The sequence below is a fragment of the Phalacrocorax carbo genome, chromosome 7 (genome assembly GCF_963921805.1).
Source record: "Phalacrocorax carbo chromosome 7, bPhaCar2.1, whole genome shotgun sequence".
In the NCBI taxonomy this organism is placed as follows: Eukaryota; Metazoa; Chordata; class Aves; order Suliformes; family Phalacrocoracidae; genus Phalacrocorax; species Phalacrocorax carbo.
Genome location: NC_087519.1, coordinates 2,305,944 through 2,333,290, shown reverse-complemented (window position 1 = coordinate 2,333,290; position 27,347 = coordinate 2,305,944). Strand labels below are relative to the sequence as shown.

Below are 27,347 nucleotides of genomic sequence, written 5' to 3'. Positions count from 1 at the left end.
TTTCCTGGAAGTACAGTATACTTAGGCATTCTTTCAAAGTTATAATTTACAGAAAATATCAACCGATACATGATATTTTCAGTAAAACTAAAAATTAAATATATCATTGAACATCTGTTACCAATACGGTCTGAGTATTTAAATACTTAAAAATCCCTGAAACGTTCATAGAGTTACACACTACATAAATACAACTCTTTAAGAAATGTGAAGGGCCAAATAAGTGGAAACATATTTCTGCCTTTGCGGACTGAGCAGCTGTACGCCGCAATCCACGGCTTCACACGTACTTGCCCCACGTGCTCGTGCGAAGGGGGCTCCAGAGCAAAGAAATGCACGTACTTTGAGTTTCAGGCTCTTCACCTGAAAGCTTGTAAAAATCTATATGTCGTAAGCATAAAATTGATTTTGATATGAACAATGGAGCATCGCTTGTGCTTTTGAAGATCGCTACTGTTAGCGACTAACGTCCTTCAACGTGCTTTTGTCACATCGCTGCGTTCCTTTGGAGCACAAAGAGACTCTGTGAGATGGATAAGGAAGAGCGCACGTCTGTTGAACACACGTCAATGAACGGGAAGCCAGAGTGAACGCAGAAATGAGACAGTAATCTCTGCGTGGGTCACTGCAGAGCTTTGTGCCCGTCACGGACACAGCTGTATCTTCACTCTCTTGTGGTCTACGCTGACCAAAAGGTGACTAGAGGGGTGCTGTCCCCAGGCCTAGAGGAGCTGGGCAATGCTGTAACCTTTCAGATGTAAGGTACGCTGCCTCATATTTCCACTGGGCTTTCCGTGTGCTCCTACTCGCTACCCAAGTCTCTCCCAGCTCCCCTTCCCTCATCCTCGCAGCTTTTCAGTCTGTCACTGCATGCGCGGTCCTGGCTGGCCTGTTTGCCGCTGCTTCGACATCCAGCGAGTAATTCAGAGGCATCTACGGATTGTATCGCCCTCCACCTACATACAGCTCTTCCTGAAATCACGATAGGACTAGAGGAGGTTGCAGTTGGCAACCAACAGCACTGAAGGTAGTGCCCGTAGGAGCATCTAACTCCTGTTTGACAGCCTTCACACCTGTCTGTCCTGCGGTCTACTGCGCTTTGTACTTCATTTCTTGCATGTTGTTTATTTCCTGTATAACTCCGAGGCTAAGATCGGATTCGCAGCGCTGGGTTAGCTGAGGAAGGCGGCAAGGCCGAGCCTGCCGCCGCCTGCGTCGCGCTCTGCACCGCCCAGCCCGGAGTGCAGCGTGGGGCTGAGCACGGCCGAGGCACCCGTGGGATTACGCGTCGGTCGCCACAAGCCGCCTGGCTGTGAGCGCACCGGCAGGGACCTGAGCGGCAGAGGAAGCTGGGGACTTGACACAATCCTCTGTTTGCCTTGGGAATCTGTTGCTGTCTTGGTTACAAGCATCCGTGATTTGCTCCCGAGGGAAAGGGAGATGGAGATATGCTGTTTTCACTGTCTTGGGGGAGAAAATGGAGGAGAAAAAGTAGGAGCATGACTTGGACTGAATCGCTTCTGATTCCCACTCTATTCTCCAAGGCTGATCTGTAAGAGCAAGGCCTTGACCCTTCAAAGTGAAGTCTTGCACAGTACTGACTGACTGCTGCTCAGATCCCAACTCGTCAAGGAGCTGCACCCAAATAAGTCCATTTAATTGAGTGGGACTGCTTGACTGCATAAATTTACTTCCATCCATAGATTTGCGGACAGATAATTTGGAGAATCAGGGTCATAAGTCACCTTTTTCATTGGTCTGATAGCTTACCCAGCCCCATACTTCTTGCAGCAGTAGGGAGAGAGCACTGGATTAAGTTCAGTCTGGGCGCGGGGAAATAGATGAGAACGTACCAAAAGGAGAAATACAGAGCTGGGCAGGTTTAGGTGGGTGTTCTCCCTACGTTCCAGTGACTTAGAAAGACCCTGAGGAGGATGGCTTCGGGGCTGCCAGCCAGCAACGGCCACGCAGGCACGTCTGGGGCTAGGAGGGGAGAGCGCAGATGGCTCTGAAGCCCATCGGTCCGCTCCGGCGTTACAGTTTAGTTAAGGCTTCGAGGGGTGCTCTCAGTGGGACACGTCCTTCTGTATTCACATGAGCGTTTCAGATTTCTCCAGACAGAACGTAGCATCTTTTGTGTGTCATTTTCAAATGAGCCACGGTGTTCTCATTAACCATCTTCCCGTCTTATATTCAGCAGGATAGAGGTCAAGGCCAGCTCTAGGGGCCTAAAATGTCAGGTTTTGGGCCAGCACCAAACCATCCCAGCAGCTGCCACGAGATGGCAGCCGGATAAGATCCTGCCTGCAATCGCCGCTGCGATAATCAATTCTATTGCGAATTTTTAAAGTCATAAAAGAAGCTCTTTTTTCAACGCCCAAGTTGCATTAATATTTTACTAATTGACATTTTTACGGTGTCATTCAACTGCTTCTTTAAAAATAGCAGGTGTGCTCTTTACAATAACGCAGGCGTCAATACTAGATGCAGATAAAACAGTTAAGCTGGGGAAAGAAAAGCTATAATTTAGTAACTCTTTAAGAATTTATGGGTTTTTCTCAAGTTTACATTTTAAAGCTGAAGCACTTTTATGGCAGTTGTAAAGAATTACACTGTAATTGTGACTTTATCCACTTGAGATGCCTTTACCACGAAGCACAGGCTCTTAAGCCTTGCATGCTGACGGGGAGCGTCTCCTGGCAGCGCTCGGCAGCCTGTGTAAAAGGGAGCAATTTCAGACCTCAGCGTATTTCCTCGGACAAAACAGCCAGTAAGTCTTGCAGGATGCACTTCCAACTATGTTTTTTTCCAGTGGTGGGATTCTGCAAAATCATACTCTGTGCTTTGCTTAGCTTAGTCTAAAACCACTCGTAAGACTATCTAAAATCTTAACTACCGCTTCTGCTTTTTTTTTAAGCCATGAGTCATAATAGAACCCCAGATCTGATTATCTTTGAACTTTCACTTGTTTGAAAAATCATATATCGGTTCTAGATTTTACCAGTGAGCTCTGTTCCAGCTTAATTTCTGAATACATAAGTGTCCTAGAAGTCCCAAAACCTCAAGTTAAAGCTCCTTATGTTATGCTAATTTCCCATGCAGTCCTATCAGGGTGTGACACCTATGATGGTAAGTACCTACGATTGCATACATGCCCTTATTCTGTATCCTCAGAAAATGAGGAGGGCCTCAAGTAATATATATCTGTTAATCTGTATGATGATATCATTCTTTATCTTTACATAAACATGACCCTTGCACAGGCGGCCTTCTAACAGCTCCTGACTTACTGGAGGAGATTATAATTTTATCTGGTTATTAGCTGCCTGACCTCCACAGCCATTGCTTTATAGACTATGGAAATATATTCATAAAATAAAATTTTCAAAAATAATTTTAAAACCCCCACAGAACACCAGGGCTCAGGTTTTCAAGGCATTCCAGAAGCTTTTGGTACCCAGTTTCTATTACTTCAAAGGAAAACCTGTTGCAATCCAATAGATGTTACTGGAGAGCTGTACCTCTAGTTCAGGACTTTCCTGCCCAAACTGATAAGCAGGTCTGATGCTTCGTTGGTCCTGCCTGTGCTTGGAGCTCTGTGGAGCTGTTAAAGATTATGTGCCACAAAGGTGGGGCTGGGCTGGTGTTTCTAAGAAATGCTTTCATTCGTTTTGGGTGGGGTTTTTTAATAGACTGCAGGAACAGCTGCTATTCTATGTCCTGAGACAAAGTGAAAGCCTTTAATTGATTTCAGCAGGCCCACATTTCTGTGTAGGGTGTTTTTTTTCAGTAAAAGCCTGCCATGGATAGAAATGCCACATCCTGCTTGGCTTATGGCTCTGTCAGCACTGTACTGGGAGGATGCTCCTCCCTCTGAAACGGGAACCTTGCCGGAAAGTGGCGTTCCTTGCTCCGCTTAACACTAGGCATTGCCAGAGACTATATCGGGATCTGTTCTTCCCTACTTTTATCTGATCCTGTGTACTTCTTTAGAGCTCCTGTGGTGCCATTCTTACCTTCCCCCCCGCCCCTGCAACTTTTGCATCGGTTTCAACTGCTTCTACACATCACAGTTTTCAAAGGCATTAATAGCGGGAGCCTGCCTGAGCTCCTTCTAGTTACGGGGGTAATGTCAAGAATGATGAGTGCCCTTTTATTGGCCACCTACAATCTAGTTCTACAAAGTATGCAGGGAACCAAAGAATCCGTGAGCGAAGCTTTCAGTCCAATCCCAGCGACGGTGCGGAGCAGTGCTGGAGGTCTCTAAGCGGCGCTCCCTCCTCCTCGCACGGTGCCCCGTGCCTCCGAGCCGTTGGAGGAGCCGTCTCTGTGGAATTGGCTCTACTGCGAAGTCTCCGTCATCCTTCACAGAGACTCTTCCTTCAGCTGAAGAGTTGTGTCTCCGTTTGGGGCGACCGGTGCCACCTCTGCTAATCCTGCCTTCTCCTCCGCTGTACCCTCTTTTCTGCGCTCACCTCTTTGATACGGCTGGCCAACAGCATCAGCGCTGGAAGGAGCAGCCAAGATGAGAGCTTCCCGTGCTCTGACGTTGTAACATGGCAAAAGAAGCAGAGGAGGCAGCAAAATAGGTATGTCGAAATTTTACTGCTCAAATTGGTCCCCTACATGCGATGCGGAGCTCTTCTCGCTCTAGCATTAGATGTTTTTCTCAGTTCATGTTCCTCTCCATACCTGCTGCTGGAGGCAGCCCTAGCCACGCTGATTTAGCTGAGTGCTTGGCAAGCTAAAAAGTGCTTTCAAAGCAGTGGAAATATGTGATCTTAGCATATCTGGTACCATCGTCACAGAAAATGAGAAGTCATCAACTATGAAGGCCACCTAATTAGAGTTCTTTAGACACAGATAGAAAGGATTCTGGGGCTTTTTTCTTTATTGCAATTAATTTTAGGTCATTACACTCAAGGGACACCTGCTAACTTCAATATGGTCAACATGGGCTTCGTATGATACCCCCTTCCATTTGGGAATATATATTGATATATTATTGGTGAAAGGTGCCAGACCGACGGAGCCAGCGCACAAATGCCCACTGCCTACGCCCAGGATAAGAGCGCTATAAGCGCCTGCGTAGCTCTTGTCTTCACACGGCTCCACCAGCCAGACTCGGACCTGCCGAACTTCCAGCCCTGCTCAAAACTACCAAAACTGTTGCCTATTTCCTATAATTGTGCAAAGAGGACCTGTGAACTTCAGCAACAGGAACGAGACTTAGAAATTGTTCCATTAAGGACGTCAGTCAACTAGTTGCTAATGATCGGGCCTGCATTTGAGCTAATAAAAAGGGCAAAAATTACCTATGAAAATAAAGTTAGACTCGTTTCCAGACCCTGTGTCCTTCCCACTTCCGTAGCACTACAAAGGGGATTTAAAGGGCACTTCTGGATTTCCACGGCAAAAGGGAATCCCCTGCCAGGACAGAGCTGGAATCTTACGCCGTCTGATCCTCCTTCCTTTCTCCCCATGAGGGAGGTTCTGGGACACATCCAGGGCAGAAAGGGACACGGCCACAATGTGGTGTTCTCTGACAATCCCGAGCCAGGAAAAGACTCCCTGGGGGCGACCCCAGCTGTCACAGAGTAATGACCATTTGGCTGCTTTAACTTCTAGTAGGGGTGGTTCAGCCTCAGGCTCAGGCCCAGAACGAAAGGAGGTGGACAGGTGGCTTCCAGCCACGTTTGCCTTCCTCCCCCTTGCGCTTGTGGCGATCTACACCCTATATTTAAAAAAGCAAAAAATACGATGACTTTACCTATATGGAACGTTAACTGTGACAGGAGCTTAAGTAGGGATTTAGAGCTCTCCTTCTGTACGATGTTAGTACCGGGCAGGGGAAGGGACAGACACTTTCCTGTGTTACACAGTAGGGCCGTCAGTCCACCCTGATGACCCTGAGCCCTTAATTTTGTAGGCAATGGTGTGAGGGCAGTTGGTCTGGGATGACGAAGCCATCTCCAAATCAACTAGTTGATACACTCTGAAAGTAAACAGGAACTCCTCAAACTAGCATTTGGTTGGGTTTCATGATTTCCAGCATGAAACTTGCCCTGCTAAAAGCTGCTTCTCCTCTTCGTGGTGTTAGAGGCCCTTCCTTGGGGGATATCCAAGATATTCAACAGTCCCCGGTCCCCTCAGGACGCTCTGCTGCATCTTTCTGAGGGCAAAGCTTTAACCGAGAATCTAAAATCCGACTCCAACCAGGTTCAAGATGCATTGGCTGTTACTGATTTGTTGATAATATTTATGGAAATTAATGTAAAGCTTCTACAGTATGTGTTGTAGTTTATAATTACTATTCAGCGCATTGAAAAGGCTGGCACATACTGGAAAGGTACAAATCGATATGAAAGCTCCTTCCTGTCTTGCAGAAGTGATGGTAAAGAATAAATTATTGAAGAAAATTAAGCATTATAATTGGGGAATAGTCCCCTACTACTAAGTAAAGCCAGCCATTAGCATCCGATTTGCATTTTATACCATGCAGCAGGAAATATTTAAGTTGACAAATAGGATATTTAATACAGCAACAGATACTTGGCAGTTAGATATTAACAACTGTTACTGATGTGATTTATTCACCATTATAAAAAGGGCATTACTATGTGCATGCGATTCAGAAATTAACTCCAGTTTACCAAGAGGCCTTGACTGCCTGACCTCTTAATATCCTTATAATGACGCCATTTACCATTCAAAGGCTTATTCAAGTCATTCACTGCTAGATTTGTTTTAAAGGGGTCCACTGTAGGGCAGATACTCGGGCGCGTTACCGTTCCTCATTGCCGTAGTAGGCACAAGCATTTTTTTAAATGGGGGAAACTCACTGGTAAAACCATGCTCAGGTTACTGGGGGCAGAGGAGCCTCGTGGAAGCAATACTTCTGCTACGCCCTCAGCGTGGACTGCCCTCACAAATCCTGCCCGACCTGTACGTGCTTCAGTGCTTTGAAATCTTCTGGAAGTTTACGAGGCTTTTATCGTTGCCCACAAGTGCGTCCTGCACGTGGGTGGGGTGGGCTTCCCTCCCGCCCGCCTGTGGGACACGTTCTGCTGGTAGCCCTACGGTCTCCTGGTCTGGTTCCTTGGGTAGTTACGTGAGCATGGATCCGAATTAGCATCCCAACCCCGCGGCATGAGCGGAAGCAGAACCGTGCCGCAAGTCGTATGGTTTCCTACGTGCCGAAGCACCTGCTGTTTGATAGGCAACAGGGACGGGCTTCGCTCCACCCCTGCGATGACCAACACCTACTCCTACACATGGATTCCACGCTCCTCCTTTCACCCAGTTTAGCTTTGCTTTCTGGAACTTCTCTTTTTCTATCTCAAAATACCTATTTGCAACTCAGCCCGGTCAATGTATTTGGCCTTAATTATTCTTCAGCTGAAAAATCCAGGTGTGATATTTAGTATTTAGATAATCACCTACTTAGTGTGATACCGGCTTTACGGCTGTTGAGCTCAAATAGCTACTTTTTCTAATTGTTGCTAAAATGTTGATATTCAAGTCACTGTTCTGTCCTTAGCCTTTCCGTTGTCTCTGAAAAGTTACTTCTGAAGTTACGTAAGAATTCTGATTGTTCCCATTTGGAAGCAGTTTATTGCTGCCAGTGATGCACCAGCACAAGGAAACCACACGTGTGCGTACCAACGTGCGTGAAAATAAAGGCGTAGATCTTCCTTCACACGATTGCCGAGTTTCACCCTTCTTGTTCTCTCTTTTTTTTTTTTTTTTTTTTTAGTTTTAATGCACCTGTTTGTGTTTTGATTAGGTGTGGGCAACAGACCTTGACCTTTGCTATAGTGACCAGCTGGCCTTAACTCAGCTCATGTTGTACGTGACAGATGGAAATCTGGATTGTCGCTCCAGCCGCTTTGAAGTATCTCTTGGTTCAAAGAAAATGAAAATGAAAAGCCAACGTATTCAGCGTGAGGAGGCAAGTGCTGTAAGCAGTGACTTGTTTACAAATAGAATTATTAACATGAACTACCAAAAAGTTAAAACCTGTCCTAGACCACTGTTCTACAGGAGCTGAATCTACCCCTTTCAGATTTTAAACTGCTACTTTTAGATTTTACAAGGTTAATGAAGAAGTAAATGGGATACCATCACGTTAGAAATTAAACAAAGGTTCTGGATGATTATGGGTACCCGATTATTCATCCTTTGTACTCAGTAATACTGGTTTGGGGTGGTAACTACTAAATATTTCAGGTAGTTTTCAAGTTGTAAAAAATATGGTAATTTATATGTTGCAAGAAAAAGGAAGGAGGTGAAAGCACAGCCCTGGCTACAGGAGTAACTCAGAAGCAGTCAAGAAGAAATCTGAGCCTTCAGCTCATGAGCTCTGGTTTGGGGTCAGGAATTAGAGCACTGACGTTCTACCCCAGCTTTGTCCTTTCGTGCACAAAACTGAGCGTAAAACAATCAGGGCTACAACTGCAGAAGGGTGTGGACACCTAAATCCCTCCCAGCTCTCACTTGAACTAAACCCAGATGTTGGTCCTCGGAAGGCTCGTTTAGTTCTGCAACCATCCAACTGTTCAGTATTAATAGTTCAGTATTAATTATGGGCACAGTTATTTGAACAGGAAGAAAAACTCATAGCACCCGAACCAAGGCGAGTTCCCTGAGCAGGAACATGCCGCCGCCGCCCCTCCATCAACACCAAGCAAGAGAGCCGAGCCCCGAAGTCGCCCCGCTCAACCTGTTTCCTATTGCCAGGTCAGATTTGGCCACGCTCGGTGCCACGGGCTGTGAATGCACGTGTGCTCGGCTCTCCGCGGGTGCTGCGCACGAAGCCGAGGCGCTCAGGACTGCAGGCGTAGGCACCGAAATGATGCGCGCTGGGGCACCTGTGCTCGCGGGCCTCGCCTTTCATCTCTCTGAAAACTCTGGAGTCCATTATAGTCCCTGCCAGGGATGCGATTTTAAAGAAGATGGTATTTGTGCAGTGCTTTGACGTCCTTACGCGCTGTCGCAGAAGCGTGGTTAGCGTGTGACTTGCTGGTTATGCTGATTCGTTACATCAGAGCAGTCTTGGTGCAGGATTTACTACGGCTCTGAAAAGGGAAGAAAGGCCTTGAGAAAAGTCAGAGAATAAGAACGGCACGTGTAAGTACACGCCTATACACGCATCTAGATATAAAGCAGGTGCCGTTTTACACATCCTGACAGAAGAGTCACGACTCCCTTTTTTTCATACATAGAGGAGGAATGTAGCACCGTTCCAAAAATGCCATGGAGCTATAATTTAGAGGTTAATGAGCTCTTGATCTATTGTTCTTGTCAAGCAACCACTTTGAGTTGGAGAGAAGTAAATTAGATATGATTAGTCCCAGTAGAACAAGTTTTAGAAATGAAAAGTAATCAAGTAGCAACTTTTTTTTTAATTAAAATTCTGTCAGAATTAACATAAATTTTCACTATATCCTTTATTTTCCTTCTTTCTGTATTTTGAGGGTTTTATCTCCTTAAGAGTTAACCACAGAAATGCATTTTTTCCTCAGGAAAATATCTTTAGAAAAAGAAACAAACAAACCAAGAGACAAATGCTTTTACAGCACATGATCTGTAATGAATGATTAAGTAAAACACTTTGTGTAAAATTATGATGTTAATAATGATTCTGTCCCTTTTAATTTATTATATATTCTCAGTCCTGGTAGGTTTGATTTTGATAAAACGGAGCAGCAACTGAGTTTGTGTGATGATTTTATTTTTAGAACTCCTTCTTTGAAAGAACAAATTTCCTAGATACTGCTGCTACTGTAATTATGTACAAAACCAATCACTCATTATAGTTAGGATACATTATCTTCTAGACAGATGAGGCTAAATAAGCAACACATTAATAATTCATACTGCAGTTCATTATGCATGTGTATGCATGCTTTGTAGCTGAAATAAGCACCTCATCAACCTGATGCCAACCCTTAAACAATAGTTCTGTGTTATTGCAGCCACATTCAAGTTTACGCTTGTTAAACTGCTACTTGGATTATTTTATCAAGCATTCATTTATTTGTGGTCCCCTACTGCAGAGAACAGATTTTGGAAGCTCCTTTTTTAAGTTAATGACTTGAGCAATGGGTGTTATTAATTCTCAGAATATTATAAACATGATTAATTTTCAGGCAGAGATGTATTATATAAGGATTTCAACTATGTCAACTTAAATGAGTCAATGTCAAAACAAATATCATTTTAGAAAAAAAGACTGTAAATTACATGCTTCAGCGAGCAGTATCCCCACTCTGAATGAACAGTCCAGTGTTAAAAATAACATCACAGGAAAGCCTCGGTTCTCCAGGAGAACGTCTCTGTTCGGTTCTACTCAATGCAACGTCTCTATTCTTTTGTCCTAAGCACTGGTAAGAGTTTAAGCTCAAACGAGGTACTGACTTTTATCCGTGGCACAAACTCCACCGGTACCAGCTTTGGAGCCCCTTGGAGTTGCGGGCCTGGTCTCCTCAAAGCCTTGCTGGAAAAGTCATGCACGCTAATGCTACAGCAGAATGCTCGGTCTTGGCTAAACCCAGATTATCTGCTTTGGAATTTCTGCTGTTGAGAAGAGCTGAGTCTAGAACAACACGTGTTACCACAGGGCAGGATGGATTCAGAGGATCCACAAGAATGATTTCACAGGGCTCAGTTACCGATGAAGCTGCGAAAAATATAAAAATGTGGTTCATAAAGAGTGATTCTGTAGGCCTGGTCTATAATATAAGGCTTTACGGACGGTGTGAGACGAGGCTTTAATTTTGCTGCACGGAAATGTCTGTGTTCAGTAGACATCAGGATGAGCAGGCATACCTCTGAGCGGAGCCCTGCTGCGCACTTCCATGAGTTCACTGAGAAAATGCCATTTAAACAGTGAATCGTTGGTTTCTGATATAAACCGGTATGAAAATAAAGAACGCGGTGTTGTTTTCTCTAGCCTTCTCCAGTACGCAGCCGGTGTGCGGTAGCAAGCGCTCAGCTGAGGCACTCCAGCCTTTCAGTAATCTACTACCGTGTCCTCCTCCAGATGTGTAAAGCTCACGGGGTTGGATTTGACCTGCAGGTACGAACGGGAAAGATTAGAAAACGTGATATTCACTCTGCATAATTTTTGTAAGTAAATTCTAATATGGTGAAACCACTTAGCACAATGTAAAGTTCTGTTTAGCGTCCTACGATGTTTAAATGCTCTGTTAAAAACACGGCAAGGCGCTGCTCTAAGGTTTTGCTGAGGAGGGCTTGGTCTACGTCAGGATTGATTTTATTTTAAATTGTTTTCATGATGCTAATTAATGAACTCTGAATTGCATAAAGGTCTTCAGTAGTTCCTGTGGAAATTAGTCTAATATTATAAAGCTTCCCTGTCAGCTCTACTTTAACTGGGGTGTAAGTCTTGAAGGACCGCGGTACCGAGGCACCTATCTGATTTGGCTTAAGGCTGGAAGCGGCGAAGGATGACGAGTATTACAGCCTGTTTGTGCTACACCGTAGGGAGTGAGACAGTGCCTCTCTCGGGGACTACGGCGAGAGCGCCATCCCGGCAGGTGTGTTCGCTCGGCAGCGGGCAACAAGGATTACGGCTGACAGCCAGGGGCTGCGCTTGGGTTTAGGACGGGGCTAGCGCTGAGTTTTCACGAGAGCGCTTGGCCATAACATGCCTTTCACATGTGCCTTTCATAATGTGCCCTTTCACACGCCTCCGTACCCGTAGGAGCAGATACACCTTCAGAGGCCAAGAGGTCGGGTGATAACAGGGAACAGAAGGAGGAATGAAGACATGAAAATGCAGCCTTTGCTAGGCAAGGAGGTGCTTAAGGCTTACGAACAAAACTGTAAAAGAATGAAACGTGAAGGAGTTTAGATGATGTTACACAAGACAGAAGAGCAGGTAGAGATTTCCGATGCCGAGGCACAGGGCTGCTCTGGGAAATGCAGAGTTCGACGTGTTTTCTCAGCATAAACCCTGCCCAGGGGTGGCACCTGCCCTCGAGACCTCTCGCAGTGACAGGCAGTAACTGTCACTGAGCTCTTCAAAACATCAAACTGGGGGTGCTGCTGCTGACCAAACTGTCGCCGGTACCAGGCCCGCGACGAACCGGAGTGGGGGGGTTAATGGCAGTTCCCGTCCCGTACATAGCTAAGGTGAAGTATAAAGTTGAAGGACAAGAAAACTTAAACATATTTTCACTGTCTTTCAAGTGTGTGTAAGGCTTTTAGGGGTTAACCCGTCTCCTGATGAAAATAACTGCACAAGGAGATAATTTTTAAGATGCTTGTGACCATCTCTTCCTACTTTGGAACAGAAATATTTGCTGTTGAATAGACTCTGGCAGAGGTGTCCTAGTTACATAAAGCCGATGGATTCTCTACAATAAGTTAGAGCAATGATCTACTTGCACTGAGCAATAATCTGTTACACACAATTCAAGACTAGCCTTCCTTAGATATGGTTATGTACTTGCTCTCTGTGTTTAGTATGTTATAATTATCACTACTTTAGGAATAATTCAAGCAACTTTGTCTTTTTATTTAACAGGAAAAACAGGGAACAGTTTTTATATTGTACGAAGATCAGAAGCGATGCAGATTGGGAATGATGTAAGTATCCACTCGCAGTTCCACAGTCCCATAAACACTTGATTTGAAGAGCGGACACCGCAGCGCGCTGGCTCGGGCTCTGAGAAAGGCGGTGCAGGAAACGAACCGTCTGACCCCCACGCACTCAGGTTCGCTCTACTGTTCGAAAAAGTGCCTTTCAAAAAGTTTTAGGGAGGCTTTAGGTAATAAAAGCATTTGGTAATAAAAAAAAAGCGAATACAGGAGTCTGCTTAGATCAAAGCCTGACTGCATTGCAGACTAAAGACCTGCAATTAGCTTTACAAGAGCTGGATTCGCTGCCAATAGCAATCTAGCTGTGAGAGCACGCGGATTAGCACAGGCTTACTTTTCCAGGCAACTTTATTAAAAACCTAACTATAGGTGATGCAAAGGTTGAAGTTTAACGCCTGTTTGTACTGCTCTTCACGAAGAGGTCAACGGCAGTCAGGCAACAGCAGATCTGAGAGTTCAGTAATTCTTTAGACGTATCGGCCTTTCCTAAGAAGTCTAAGAAAGCATAATCCGCACAAACTTGCTATACACTGACTGAAAACCTCTCCTCAAGAGAGAATTTACGTAAAGTTTACTGCCAAAATAGGAAATAACGAGTGGGGCTGAAATGGCCTGTGCTCAGCCTGTTCTGGATTCCTTCGATGCTGGAGCTATTTCATTAATGACCTGGATAAGAAAACAGCGTCCTCGAGTGCTGGGTGTGACTGCAAGTATTTGGGAGGGCAGGAACAGAACTCAAATCAATCTCGACAAATTGAAGAAACAATATGAAAACCAAAATTATGTTCAGTTGGAACCGGGTCCAAGAAGTTACGCTTAGATAGCAGCGATGAATAGGAGGAAGAACTAGCTTTGCAGAAAAGGACCTGTGAGCTACAGAGGCTTACGCACTGCCTGCAAGTCACGGTGTGATCTTACAGAAAGAGGTAAACAATATAACCTGGGAGACTTTGGAAGTAATCCTTCCACTCTGCTCGGAGGGAGGCAATGACAATGTTTGGAGTTCTAGAAAGCGTGACTTACAAGGCAAGACTAAAGGGTTGGGGGGGAGGAGGCAAAGTGAGAGCCGTTAACAATCCTCAAGCACATAAAAAGCCTCTGCGGGAGGGAAAAACCTGATTTCCGTGTCTTTGGTAGTAGGACAAGAAGAAATGAACTTAACTCGCAGCAAGAAAGATTCATGTTTAGCACAAGAAAAATTTCTGATGGTGAGGGAAGCGAAGAACTAATTAGATTGTTCAGTGTGGTTGTCATTGAGTGTTTAGTAACAGATTAGACAAACCTGTCAGGAAGATGTAAGTAGCATTGATCCTGCCCTAGCACAGGGAATGGACTAAATGAGTCCTAAAGATTGTTTCTAGGGCTGTGAATCTTCCAGCCTGTACCGAGCTCCTCGTGGACGCGGCCGTCGGTAGTGCACAAGTGAGTCGGATTTGTTTAAAGCTTAGATGTCGCTATACCACGCCGCACTCGCCCGCCGTCGCAATGTCGGCAGCTCTAAGATATATTTGAAAGAAAATCACTGAACAAGAACTTGTAAAATGTCTACAGGAGCCATTTTAAAAAGTGATTTAGACACCTGTAAGCCACTAAACCTTCCTAACAGCCCGCTGAGGCTGAAAGGTGAGCTCTTTCCTTCCTTGACCCCAGCTATGGAGTTCTCCTCCCTCCTGACCCTCCTTTTGCATCACCTCTGGTACTTTCACACCTCTCCAGGAGCTGATTCAGCTCAATAACTCAACAGAAAGCTTGGTTTCTTTGGACTGGTTTTCTGTGAGGCCAAGACAGAACCAGTCAAGGCAATTTCATTATCTTAATTTGGAAATATTTTCAAGAATACAGCGGTTCGAGATTATAAAATCACTGAAATACCTGAAACATCCACATGAATTATCATCTATTTTACTACATTGGAGACCTATTGCCACTCCCAGTCAGTAAATGCTCTTCCTCAGCATAATATCCCGTTCTGTAAGATCGCATGTATCGAGAGTCTGTCTGTACCGCTGAGGAACCAAAGCCTCGAAGGTACAACAATCTGAGAAATGCTGATGCTGCCAACATTTCTCCTTCAGATGTCCCTGAGAAACTGCGGGCAGAAGCAACAGCTCTTCTGAACTAATGTAGGTGTTTAAAGAGTTGCTCTGTCTCTGTCCTAACTCAGAGGTGGCCTTTTACTTGGAGTGGCTGAAACCTTACTGCCTACTTCTGCTGAGTTGATTAATAAAAATTATTTATTGCACAAATCCTTCCTGTTGACAGGTTAAAATGGAGCCTCATCTTTCATATCTCCCTGAAGATTGCCACCTTGTGAGATTGAAAATACTCATTAAATTCCATCACCAGACAGGCACAAATGAGAGGGCGATTGTTTTTAAGCATGTGAAGGGAATCATTGGTAAACTCATTTGTTTGGATATCATTAACAGAACAATCGGAGAGGATCTCCAGGGGGTCCTCATGACCTTTGCTCGCAATCTCTTCATCATCCATCAAGAAATATCAGCACCTAATATGCAAGGCGAGACCAATTTTAAGGTGAGGTGTTAATTAACTAACGATCCTGGTTAATTTCTGTACAAGGGCTGAAAATACCTCATGCTGTATCACAAACAAGTGCTAAACCATTCCTTTTTTATTGTTAGCGGTATGTATTTTACAGTGTCTAGGTCAATATAGTAAGTCTCCCAATGAACCTGTTAGTTAAATTTAAGTTTGAAACTTTTCCTTTGAAAAGAGACATACTTTAGCCTGAAATTATTGGAAACAGAATGCTCCTGACTGTCCGTTGCAAGAAGCAAAGGAGCTATTGGCACTGCCTCAGACAGTTCTGCCAGTCGTCCCTTTTATTTTAGAGGGACGCCATCAAGGTAGGAATCTTAAATTAGCAATAAACTTCTCGGTTTATAATAGCTCCTTAGATTATTAGCGCTGATTTCTTTTAAGCAGGCAGCCGCTGAGGACTTAATCCATTCGTTCACATCTTTCACCCCGCCGTCAATTGCACGAGTCAATTTTGTTCCCAGTTTTCTCCGTTCTTTGAATCCGCCCGCAGCGCCCGTCCCTGTGTGCCGGAGGACGCGCTGGGGTGACGCGGGGGGAGGCAGGACAAAGCGCGGGGGCTTGTCACGCGGGGAACGCTCCCCCAGGAGGGCCCACCTTTCCTCGGAGGGCCCTTTGTGACGACCCTGCTGGCAAAAGGAGACAGCAAAGCAATAATGAATCCAACCCCGTGCCCTGAAACACGCGCTCATTACAATGCTGCTTTTTGATTCCAGAGAATAGCTAAACTTTCCGGAGGGAGTTCTCTTGCTAAACTCTATCACTTTTAACTTTATAAAAGGTTTCTAAGATCCCGCCTGTAAGCATTTTGTAGAAAGGTGGAGAGCGCCGTGTTACAGATTTGTATCTTAAATCACATCATTTCTATCAGGTTCTTTCCAGCGTGAACTGACTCTATTTTCCTCTGACAAGCAGAGTGTGAAATGGCAGTTTTAGAGAAGACAGAGTTAAATTTCAACATGTTACAGAATAAACAAACAAACAAAACTCCCCTTTCCAATACCAGGGAGTGAAAAGCAACTACTGAAGAAATATATGAGGCAACTCGTCTTCCTAGTGAGTTAACAATGATTTACATACATGAACTAGAACACCTGTTAGTTAATTAGAAGTACAAATTGCAATGAATTGTGTTTTTTATTTACCTGGGATTTGTACATATTTGCTAATAATTCCCCCAACTGTCCCCAAAGTAACAGTAAATTTAATTGGTGCCTCATGTCCTGTGTAACATGGGTTACCTTTTCAAGGCAAGTACTACCAGCTGTGCGGTTTGGCTGCTAGATTTCATTATAATGCCCATTAAATAACTTGTATTCCTTGAATCTGTTACAGATGGCAATTCAAGATATTGAAGCAATTCTAGGAATTACAGCAGAAAACAAACTGAAATTGGAAGAGGAGCAACCTTCGAAAGCAGATGCTCTGAAAGAATAGTTAACGGAACACGTTTAAGTGCCTTATTCTTTATGCTTCTGGAAACGCTTTCTCATCTGTAAGAACAGGTTTGGTTTTCCTTCTGCATTGGCACGTGAAGCGATATTAACGGAGGCAGTACATTTTCACCGTTTCTGAGTGCGGTGCTTAGAAGAATATCCCTTCTCTCACAAAAATAAACTGTTGAAAAGCAGAGGATCAGGATAAACGCCCCTGATGTTCATATTGTCGTTCCTGAAGTACACTATCTGTTTTTAAAACCTTATTCATAGAATCCTTGCCTCCAAGACAGAGCGAACGATCTACTCTGACCTGAGGAGCACAGACCTTAAAGTTTTGCCAAGCGATTCCTCCATCAAGCCTACAGCTTAGAACTCTTCTTGACACCTCTTCATAAGGATAGGTTCATAAACAATCCGCTACACCCCTAGCAGACTCTCCCATGGGTTAATTATCCTTCCTGTTAAGGCCAGTGCCTTAAGCACAGTCTGCATTTGTTTGCCTTCAACTTGCAGGAATTGGATCTCGTTATGTCTTTGCCTGAGAAGCCGAAGAACTCTTTACTCTAAATTGAGACGTCTCTGTGGAATGAACCCTTCTGTTCCCTGAGGCAAAACTCCCGAGTCGGATTCAGTTTGCTAACACCCCTGCAGACCTGGAGTTCCCAAACCTCTCAAGGTATTCCAGTAAGTCTTAGTGGTGTGACACAATGAAAAGGCCACTTTCTGCTGTTTCATGTGCCCCCGGATATACACGGGGGATCGCGCTGCCTGTCACTAGATCAGCCCAGATCGTGCTCTTTTGAAGAGAGTCATGTGGCCCTAAATTCCCTTTCAAGCATATTGTCTTCTGAAATACAGGCTTCCAACACGAAAACAGGTCCAGTGTTCTGCCTACAAATAAATACACTTAAATGCCATCTTACCAGTAAGGCCAGCAACCCAGACTCCTCTTTGGAACTGGTTGTCCGTATGGTTATGATTCGCTCTTTTGTTATCTACAGATTTTTGCAGCAGTTATGTTCACTTTCAAGTTATCAGAAATAGTAGTTTTAGCACTAGCTCAACAATAGATTCTAAGAGGACATTGGAATCACATTTGTACTACGATTCCCAGTAAACCAGGGCTTCTGCGGATCTGCCTGTCCATCAGAGATTCTGTATGTCAGATACTGGTGACTTTTGTTGTCACCACTGCTGTGCACTGCTATGTCAAAGGACAACAGTTACACTTATACAATTGTCTTTATCCATCAAATCTCTAATGCCCCAACAGACAACGCCTTCTAAATGTGACTATGGAAGGGGGAATCTTCTCCATACTCTTGTCCCAAGCACGGCAAGTACCTTTGGGATTACTTCCCAAAAAACTCAGGCAAAACCAGTTTTTAAGGTGGATAATGAATGTGACCAAGCAGTTGCAGCAGATCGGTGCCCAGTTTTTCCAATGCCTGAGTCTTTGATCTGTTAGCTTCGTACATTGTCTTTTATTATTTATCATCCATTTTTATCCACTTCATCATATATTTATCATACATTTTATCATGCATTTATCATTCATACGTTATCTTTTGCGTTAGCCTTTTTCTCTTCTACTTTGGTCACAGAAGTAATTCGTTGCAGATGAGAATGTCTGCATAAATTCTAATCCCTGCCTCAAATAAAAGTCTAAAAGACTTGTTTAGTTCTTATTTGGTTGGTTTTGCTCCTTTCTTATATGTGATCTCAGTAAGGTCATCGCTTTGGATATACCAGAGCCCACACAGATTTTTCTAACATGAAATTTAGCCAGTGAATGAATTTCCTGGAAGTCTTAATTCTTTATGGTTAGAAATGAAAGTAGCAGAGGTATTTTTGGCTGTGGTAGGTACAACAATCACCTCTCGCTTGCCAAGAAATAATATGCCAAAAAGCACAGTGTAATTGCTCATTAGTTCTTCCAACAAGGTGAGACACGTCTTGTTCTCTGCTCTGCTTTGAGAGGCTGCAGAACAGTGTGTTGTTCTGACTTTTTCCTCACCGCATTCGTAATGCGCTCTCTCCTGTTCCGCTGCTGAGCAGCTCAGTGTAGATCTCTCAGCTAGCTTCACACCCAAGCTATATCATGTCCCTGTTTGGGTAGCAGAAGCAACGTCCTGGGGGAAAAGAGAGGCACAGAAAAGCATGGTGGCATCAACCTAGGAGTCCGCTAGTTTCTTAAGGGTTAAGGAAAATTAAGCCTTGATCCAAGCCAGAACAACATAAGGTCTGAGAGGCTCATTAGTTCACTGGCACTTAATAGACTGCAGTGTCCTAGGAGTAAAAGAAACCTGCACTTCCTTATGTCTTTGTTCTATTCTGACAAAAGAAAACTGTACCTGTTTTTGCAGGGAACAAGTGATATGAAAGTTCCCATGGCGAGAGAGATTTCTCAGTTATGTGCAAAGTGTGAAATGTATTTTGAGGAAAAAGTTTTTAATTACTATTAACACTTCTGAGCGTTGGGCTGATGGAAGGATTGAAACTGCTTTACAGTCTCTCACATTCAACTCCCATGCTGCTGGTGCCAAAAATGTATTATTTTTTTTTTAGCAAAAGAGCAGACAAAAAATGAAATTATATAAGTCAGAAATATAGTCATAATAGAGTCCTTGAACTGTAGCTTGGATTTTAGCACTAATCAGAAGATGATCTAGACTGGGAGGAAAAAGCAAGTGGGAATCCAAAGATAAAAGGTGGCCCAGGTGCAGCTGCTCATTGGAAATTGCCAAAGAATTCTGCAGCTAAGGACAGCAAAAGCCCAAGCTGGTTCCCCAGCTGCAAGGTGTGGTGGCAGGAGGCGAGGGGCAGTGGGGTTTGCATAAGCTGCAGAAGATGCAGACAACCAAAATAAAGGTTTTGTGCTCCTGATGGGCCAGAGCTGCAAATGAAGGTGTGCATTCAGCTGACAGCACTTCACGTATCTTGGTTTTGCAAGCACTGACATAGTGTCTGTAGCACGGGCGCTACCCCTTTCAGGTGGTTCTGAGAGAACATTATCTGGAGTTCATGCTGGAAACTGGGTCTCCCCCTTTTTAGATACTTGAGTTTAAAGCCCTGCAGAAAAGGGCTATTCCGCCCAAGTTTCCACATTTAGAGTGCTCTGTGCTCAGATCCGTCAAAAAAGCAGTTCATCAGCAGAACCACTTCCAGGTGTCTTCTGAAATACACCACTCACCCTTCCCATTTCCTGAAAGATTTCTGATACCTCATTCAGATAGTCCAGGAGAATTTACTACCTTCCGGCTAGGTTAAGGTAACGAATCCTGGAATTTTAAAACTAGCCTGGGCCTCAGCCTTTCGCAGCGATCACCTAATGCCACTTCCCACGTAACAGTTCACCTATTGCGGGGCTGAGGTACTCCTTACGGTATGCGGATCATCTGCATTCCATTTTAGGCTATGGATTTTGTTATAGCTATCAGGCACTACAGGTGTACAATCATTGACAGCCTTTGTTAATGTATCATCTCAACTGAAGAAGTTAGTCTGGATTTTAGCTTCATCACAAAGATGTGCGTTCCAGGAGACTGCTTTGATGTTAAAAATGATCAGCCCATGCCAGAATCCAATGAACAGAGAGACCTGAATGGTGCAACCCAATATTATTAACCAAAGACATTTGGAAGAATGCTTCGTAATACTTCCTGCCTCATCTTTAGGATGTTGGGTCACAATTCTTGCACATTTTTGAAGTGTGCAATGTTTTGCTCTGCATTTGTAAATACAGATGCTACTTCATTCCATTCGTAGCACGTTGTGCGAGTAGAGGTGCATCTACGTTCCCTTAACCGGTGTGAGGTTGTGCTGCTGGAGGCTGAAGGATTTTTCCCTTCTTCTTGCGCTTTTAACAATAGAGCAACACAAAGTCAACAGCAAAATATCTTGAAATAAGTACTTTTAAAAATCAAAGTAGTTGTGGTACGTTTATTTTATAGGCGATATATACTTTTGACCCCAAGATCTGAGAGCAACTCTCACTGTTAAGGTGTAATACGTTAGTTCGTCCCTACGCCGTAGTGAGCCACAAGTGAATCCAACTTCTTTTCTATCCTGTCACTGTTGCCACTAATAAAGAGAGATATTAAAGCTAACTATATACTCTATTAATTATAGGAAGGTGGACTTGAGTCAAATTTGTTACTGACTATGATTAATAATTACTGGTCCTACGCACATGTAGTACATTACAGTAAATAAACACGGTCCATTGTTGGGTAGTAATTGATTAATTAGCACATTCATACTACATAGCTCAGTGGTTTAGGATTGCTGAGTTTGAGATATTGCTTGCAATTATTAAAAGGAAAAATCTGTTCCCATTTCTCAGTTTACTCTTCTGCACAACCTTTTTTTTTTCCTTAGATAGACTGTTTAATGGTTCAAAACCTTAGGTTTTATTTGGAAAATCATATCATGAATATTGGTTACATTTTGTTTTCCAAAGGGGTCTAACACGTTCAAAGAACTGTTTTTAACTAAGTACCACAGTCAAATTTCACTTATTTAATACATTTTTTTTCCAGAGCACACATTAACCTGGTTGATGCCGCAGCTGCCAACGCCACCCAGCCCGCTCCCATCAGCACGCAGGCTGTAAACAAAACCACTTCCAAAAACCTTAGCTTCCTAATTTTTTGTGATATTCTCAGCGAGCGTTAACGGGCGCCCATCTGCCGGGGCAGGGTGACTGACCCCGCGGCGCTGCCCCGGCCGCCTCAGCCGGCGCCCGCCTCGCCTCGCCTCAGCACCGAGGGCCCCGGCGCGGGGCCCCCCCTGCCCGGGCCCTCCGGGAGCCGCACGCACCGGCCTGCCCCGCTCCCCCTCGCCGCCAAGCCCGGCACGGTCCCCTCGGGAGCCTCGGGCCCCCGCCAAGCCCCGGCCCCCGCCGGGGTGACCCCGCCGCCGCTGCCACCGCCCCTTCCCGCCCTCCGGCGGGCCGCCGCGCAGGCGCGCCGGGCCGAGCCCTGGGTGCGGGGTGGCCGCGGCGGCCCCGCGGGATGCGGGTGCTGAGGTGGCTGCGCGAAGCGGTTGTGGGGCTGCTGCTGTGGCGGGGAACGGCGGCGGCGGCGTCCCGTCCCGCCGCCTCGGAGGTGCTGAGCCAGCACCTGCGGCAGCGCGGCCTGCCCCACTGGACCTCCTACTGCGTTAAGTACAGCGCCGTCCGCAACGACCAGTTCGGCCTCTCCCACTTCAACTGGCGGGTGAACGGCGCCAACTACCACATCCTGCGCACCGGCTGCTTCCCCTTCATCAAGTACCACTGCTCCCGCGCCGCCCCGCAGGACCTGGCGCTGCAGAACGCCGCCTTCACCGCCCTCAAGGTCCTCAACGCCGGTGAGTCGCGTCCCGGGCCTCCTCCCGCCTCGCCTCGCCGGCGGAGAAGGGCTCCCTCTCGGCTTCTGCCGTGGGGGCGGGTGGGCTGAGCCCCTCGCCGGAGGGACGGCCGCGGGGTCAGGTCAAACGGGCGCTCGCCGGCAGGAGCCGCGTCTCCCCCGGCGTCGGGACGGGGGCTGCGACCGGCCGGGCGCCGCCCCGCTCCCCTGAGGGGAGGGAATCGCGCTTGCGGAGCCCCGTCCTCCGCCCCCGCCGGGCCGGGGCAGGCCGGCGTGAGGGGACACGAGCGCAGCCGTGCCCGCCCTTCCCGCGGCCGTGAGCTGTAAATCGGCACTCTTCGGGGCTTCACCGAGTTCGTGTGTCTCTGTCCGGTTGTGAGGGAGGAAAATTAAAACCGCCTTAAAGCAAGCACGCGAGCGCGTTATTTAAACGGTTAGCATCAGTCGGTGTGGCCCGTTTCCCATCGGAAAATCTATGTTCTGTTACCGTGGATGAAATTCTGCCCTCTCAGCAAACACGCGAGCACAAGGCGAAGCGAAGTAAAGCACTTTGTTTCTTGGAAAGTGCCTGGGCTCATTATTTTTTTTTTTTTTGCGTTTAACGTACAGGCAGTGTCTGATGTGGCGGAGGACTCGGGCCGCTCTTGATCCTAAAGCGCTGCTGCAGTGAAAATAAATGATAATGCTTTATCAGCACCTTATTAATATAGAAATGGATACGGATAAGCTTTGAAATACGCTACTATTCAAAACTTATTATATGGATACAGTGCTTATTTAACTGGTGACAGTCACATAACGAATTTAATCAGTTTCTTGTTTCCGTATTTCATTTTAAAAAATACATCTCATTTGCTCTGCAAGTCCTCAGTGACTTTCTAGAGAACATCTCTGCTAGTCCCCATTTTTTGATCTTTCTAACTGACCTAGTGAGAAAATGTAATTACAAAGGTTGATTTATTAATAATAATAATAACTTTAAATCTGGCTTTATTTTTCCCTCCACAGTCAGACCTTTAATCCGCCCCATCTTTCTTGCAGCTACCCTGCACGTTTCGTATTTAAATGAGTGGCAAACATGACTAAAAGCCTCCCTCTTCTGAGAATCTATCTTAAGCACTTGGGTAACTTTAAGCACATTAAATTTGGTGTTTCTGTACCTTACTGGATTCAGGGCCTAAATCCATTTCCATTTTTCCCCCTGAAATAAAATATTGTTATCTGTAATAGATGGGTAACTCGGCAGTGCTAAAAATGATGGTACTTTTTGTATATACACCTTTCTGCTCATTGCAGTTTTGCTGGAGTTGGCAGTCTTGATGCTGATCTAATTTTCCCAAGAGCAGCTTCATGTTGGTCTATGGAGTCACTGCCTATTTGTCTTCCTGCCTCTGCTCTGATACACAGACAAACTCTGGACTGATAACTACGTGGTTGTCCAGGGAGTTTGTGCTTTAGTGTTTGGATATATACTTTTTCTTTAATTGATAGAAATCAGGCTGTATACATGCCTGCGTTTCATTTCTTTCGCACCGCTATCCTCCCGTTTTCTTTTTCTGTTAATTCCTGCGTATTGCTGCTTTCTGATTCTTGTGTGCTTCATACACAGGAAGGGTATTATGTGCTGCTGGCTGCTTGTAAGCATTTCAGGAAAGGCAAAATGTTGACAAGGAACACTTTTCCTCTAATTTCATTTTGGAGTCATTATTCTTTACTATTAATAGGTGGTTTTAATTTTCCTGGCTTGCTGTTTTCGTATGTAACGTGTTTTTGTCTTTTCTTAGGCATCCCAACTTTACTATATGGAATTGGCTCCTGGTTCTTTGTCAGTGTCACAGAGACTGTTCATACAAGTCGTGGCCCAGTTACTATTTATTTTCTAAATAAAGAAGACGAAGGCGCAATGTACTGAAATCATACCCTCAAGTACCTGTCATTTGGTGGGTTTCTGTGTTACAGCTGCTACAAATACCTACTCCCTTTGACTAGAAAGAACTAAAGGCAACTGTTGTTTGTTGTTTGTTTTTTGTTGTTGTTTTGGTTTTTTTTTTAATAGTGTGTTCTTTGACTTAACATGTTGTCTTCAGGAAGCTTCATGGACTTTTTGGTCATAAGAGATTTATTTTTTTGGAGGTCAGTAAAGTTGAAAAAGTAGAAGCCTTGGGAGAAGAATGAACATTTCTAAGGGTATCAGAATTTATGGAAGGCAGTGACTAGTACTGCTGAACAAACTTGTGACAATTTAAAGAGGCACATCTACCAGCTTAGGGAACTAAATGGTGTCTACACTAGACATTTTAAGAATGTCCCTGGAAAGCTGCTTAGGTGTAGACTCTGACTAGATGTTTCATAATGCATTAATTGTCATAGCTGCAAGCGTGTTTGAATGAATCCATAGCACTGGCTATTCACAATTGCCTGGAAGACTGTTTGGAAAAATACTACCCCAAGAGGTTAAAAATGGCTGTATCACATTTCTTCAAATTATATTTAAATAAAATATCTAAAATATGTTTTATGCTTGTATTTGTTTAATTCTTGACCTCCAGATATCTGCCTCTTGTGTGTGTGTCCCCCCTCTTGGTTGCTTTATAGGCAAGGAACAAAACCTAAGTAATCTAGAAGATTTAGTCCCCTGTGCTAATTTATAAATTGCTGATATTTTTAATTAATACAGGAGAATGAGGTGAATACTATCCTCATTTTTCTGGTGCAAAATAACTGATTTCTCCAGCTGTGACTGAGCACAGCTGTAACAGGCACACATAATGATGGAATGACTTAAATTCAGTTGGAAACCTGGGCAAAGAAAGTGCTTTTAAGGAATTATTTGGATAGTGGAAATAGGGAATTACTGGATAGGAAGTTAGCAGAACAGAAACACCTGTACAGGATATCTTACTGGTGCTCAGTTTTAGTGCCAGCAAATAACGCTGCCTATTCCAAATCCCACGTCTGATGATGTATGTTGATTATTCCGATTTTCGTAAGTAGGAAGATAAATGTAAAATGGGTAGGGACTGGTTTGGGAGGGTAATCGCCGTTCCCAAATAAATGATTATCAAGCTATGGCTACAGTATAATTTCATTTAAATACTTTTTAAACTTAATTCCGGATAATGGAACTGTTTCCCACTTAATGAAGCAATACATGTGGCTTTCCTAAAAGCAACACTAAATAACACTTTAATCAGAGAAGCGCTTGCACTGTTCTGTTTTAATTTTGGAGAGTATTCTTGACACAAGTTAAATGGGTCTCAAAGATGAAGCAATGGTATTATAAGAAGTCTCATTAATAATAAAAACGACCGTTAGCATTTTTCTAGAACTGATTTTCACTGTATTGGATAAAGTTAAATAACTACAGCTCATAAGTTTAAAGTCAAATACTGCTCATTCATTGCCACGGATCTTGTCAATATCTTGCTGTAAAGGTTTAGTCTCAACGCGAGGTTGATAAAATGGTTTTTAATTACCAGACTATAAATACAGCTCTTCATTGGAGTTGCACCTCCGCTCACTGCAGCTCGTTTGATTTCTGATAATGTGTACTGCTGACTTTGCTTACCTGTTTTTCAATAAATGCAGGCAACACGACTCCTTGTCCATACAGTGATGGGCAAGTCTCCTTGGAGAACAGCTTTGACAAACTACTCTATTGATTACTGCAATTCTGTGCTGCTTGCAGCATTAAATAGAGACTTCATTTCTTGTTCAATGATCTCACTGTGTAACAATTAAGCAAATGTAATATTTTCTTGTATTACATGAAAATCAATAGACCTCTTGCTCTTATGAAGTTGATCATGCTAAAGGATGAACTAGAAGATGTCTGAGAGCAGAGCGCAAATACAGTATCGTTCATTCATTTCATTAGGGCTTGTATGTGACCTGTTACACTACTTCAGAGGGCAAATATGCTATTTATAAGAGATAATGCTTGAGTTATTAAATCACGACAAAAATAATTTCACGTATGAATATAAACCTGCTTGTTTGTCTTCAGCCAAAGGTAAAATACCTTATCTGGCTTTTGTTCTCTTTTTGCTACTTAGTAGCTCTTTTTACTGCTTGACTTATGTTTCGGCCTGGATGCAAGATGGAAATGTTGAGGGCCGAGAAGATTCGTACCATCCTGTCTGAAAAATTTCTGTAGGGCTTGGGGGAATGTGGGAACGGCAAGCGAGGATGAGCACGCAGTGTGTGGCTCCCGGCTGAACCTTTGCTGCTTTGCCTTTCTAATCCCCATCACCATGACCCTTAGCCATGTAGCTGTTGGCTCTTTAAGGGGCGCTCCAGTATGAGGAGAGCAGGGCCTTCTGTTGTGGGGAAGTCCAAGTGCCTGAATTAAAGCTTTTCCCTGATGTGGGCTTTGAAGAGGAGCTTCTCACAGTTTAATTGTTCAAAGATGTGGTTTTTTTGCATGGGTAGCACTTAATGGGTGTCTCCTGCCCGTAAGGTCCTTCCAGGTTATCTTGTAACCCTGTCGCTTCAAAGACAGACTTGCAGGGAGCCAGGCTTTGTTAATTCATCTGGTCCAGAATAATTTATTTGTAATTGTTTTAATTATCGGCTTCCTTTTTGTATGTATTGCACTACGCGCATGTTGCGTATGCAATATATAGGGGTGTTGATGCCCATTTTTTGATGGATGATTGGGCTACAAAGTGACCTTTCTGACTTTCCACAGGTTTGATCCGCACCGTTTCCAATTGAAATAGTGTAGTTTATCTAGTAAGTCTTGCCTTAATTATCTCTTTGCTGTATTCAAGAATGATGTTTAAATGAGATGACATAAAAAGGTAGAGAGCTTTGTTTCACCTCACTTAACAACTACTTCAGATAAATGAAACCATAGTCTAAACCCAGAGGATCAGGTAGCTACTTCTTGTAGCAGTCTTTTTAAACAGTAATGACTATTGGGGGCATCTTAACCTAAACGAGCGCTTAGCATTACATCTTGCCCAGGTCAATGGTCTCAGGTATCTGAGTTAAACTGTGTTACTGTAAATTAATGGAAAATGTAACTGCGCTTTGCTGAAAGATCAATGTCCAATAAAGGCTGCACAATCAAATCTTGTTGCAATGATTGAGGTCCTTAATTGCCTTTCAAAGATAAGGTGGTAATCAACATAGGTTTAACTGATATTTTTTACCAGTTCAATTACGTGCTAATGACTACAGCCAAGTCAGGATCTTTAACTACTTATACTTATTAAATCTTACGTTTGTTGTGAAAAATTACTTAAGCCACACAATTGATAAAACCCAGGTCTTAATTACTATATTTCACTTCTATACCTTTTTGTATGTTTGACAAATGTTTCAGTAGGGACTGTGTAGCGCTAATGATAGCACCCCAAGAAAT

At 44.2% G+C, this 27,347-nt stretch overlaps 2 protein-coding genes and 1 long non-coding RNA gene across 4 annotated transcripts in view; 2 read left to right on the top strand and 1 right to left on the bottom strand.

Annotated features, from left to right (window-relative positions):
* IQCH (IQ motif containing H) overlaps nt 1-18,634 on the top strand; it is a 73,155-nt gene extending 54,521 nt beyond the window's left edge. The window contains exons 17-21 of the mRNA XM_064456041.1: nt 7,787-7,960; nt 10,955-11,080; nt 12,554-12,615; nt 15,057-15,165; nt 16,525-18,634. Coding sequence (XP_064312111.1) covers nt 7,787-7,960; nt 10,955-11,080; nt 12,554-12,615; nt 15,057-15,165; nt 16,525-16,626 — 573 coding nt within the window. The 3' untranslated portion in view covers nt 16,627-18,634. The remainder of the gene's footprint in view (nt 1-7,786; nt 7,961-10,954; nt 11,081-12,553; nt 12,616-15,056; nt 15,166-16,524) is intronic.
* On the bottom strand, nt 7,960-22,569 carry LOC135314256 (uncharacterized). Of its 2 annotated transcripts, none has more exons than XR_010373691.1 (3): nt 21,932-22,569; nt 10,246-11,074; nt 7,960-9,077 (listed from the first exon to the last, which is right to left on the bottom strand). It is a non-coding gene; the product is annotated as an uncharacterized LOC135314256 (long non-coding RNA). The 2 variants fall into 2 exon arrangements; XR_010373692.1 differs by having other exon boundaries at nt 10,420-11,074; nt 21,932-22,544.
* On the top strand, nt 21,346-24,495 carry C7H15orf61 (chromosome 7 C15orf61 homolog). The gene is made up of 2 exons (XM_064456040.1): nt 21,346-21,980; nt 23,764-24,495. The coding sequence occupies exons 1-2, from the start codon at nt 21,644-21,646 to the stop codon at nt 23,889-23,891; spliced, it is 465 nt and encodes a 154-aa protein (XP_064312110.1). The 5' UTR covers nt 21,346-21,643; the 3' UTR covers nt 23,892-24,495.
* Nucleotides 24,496-27,347: the final 2,852 nt, after the last annotated feature.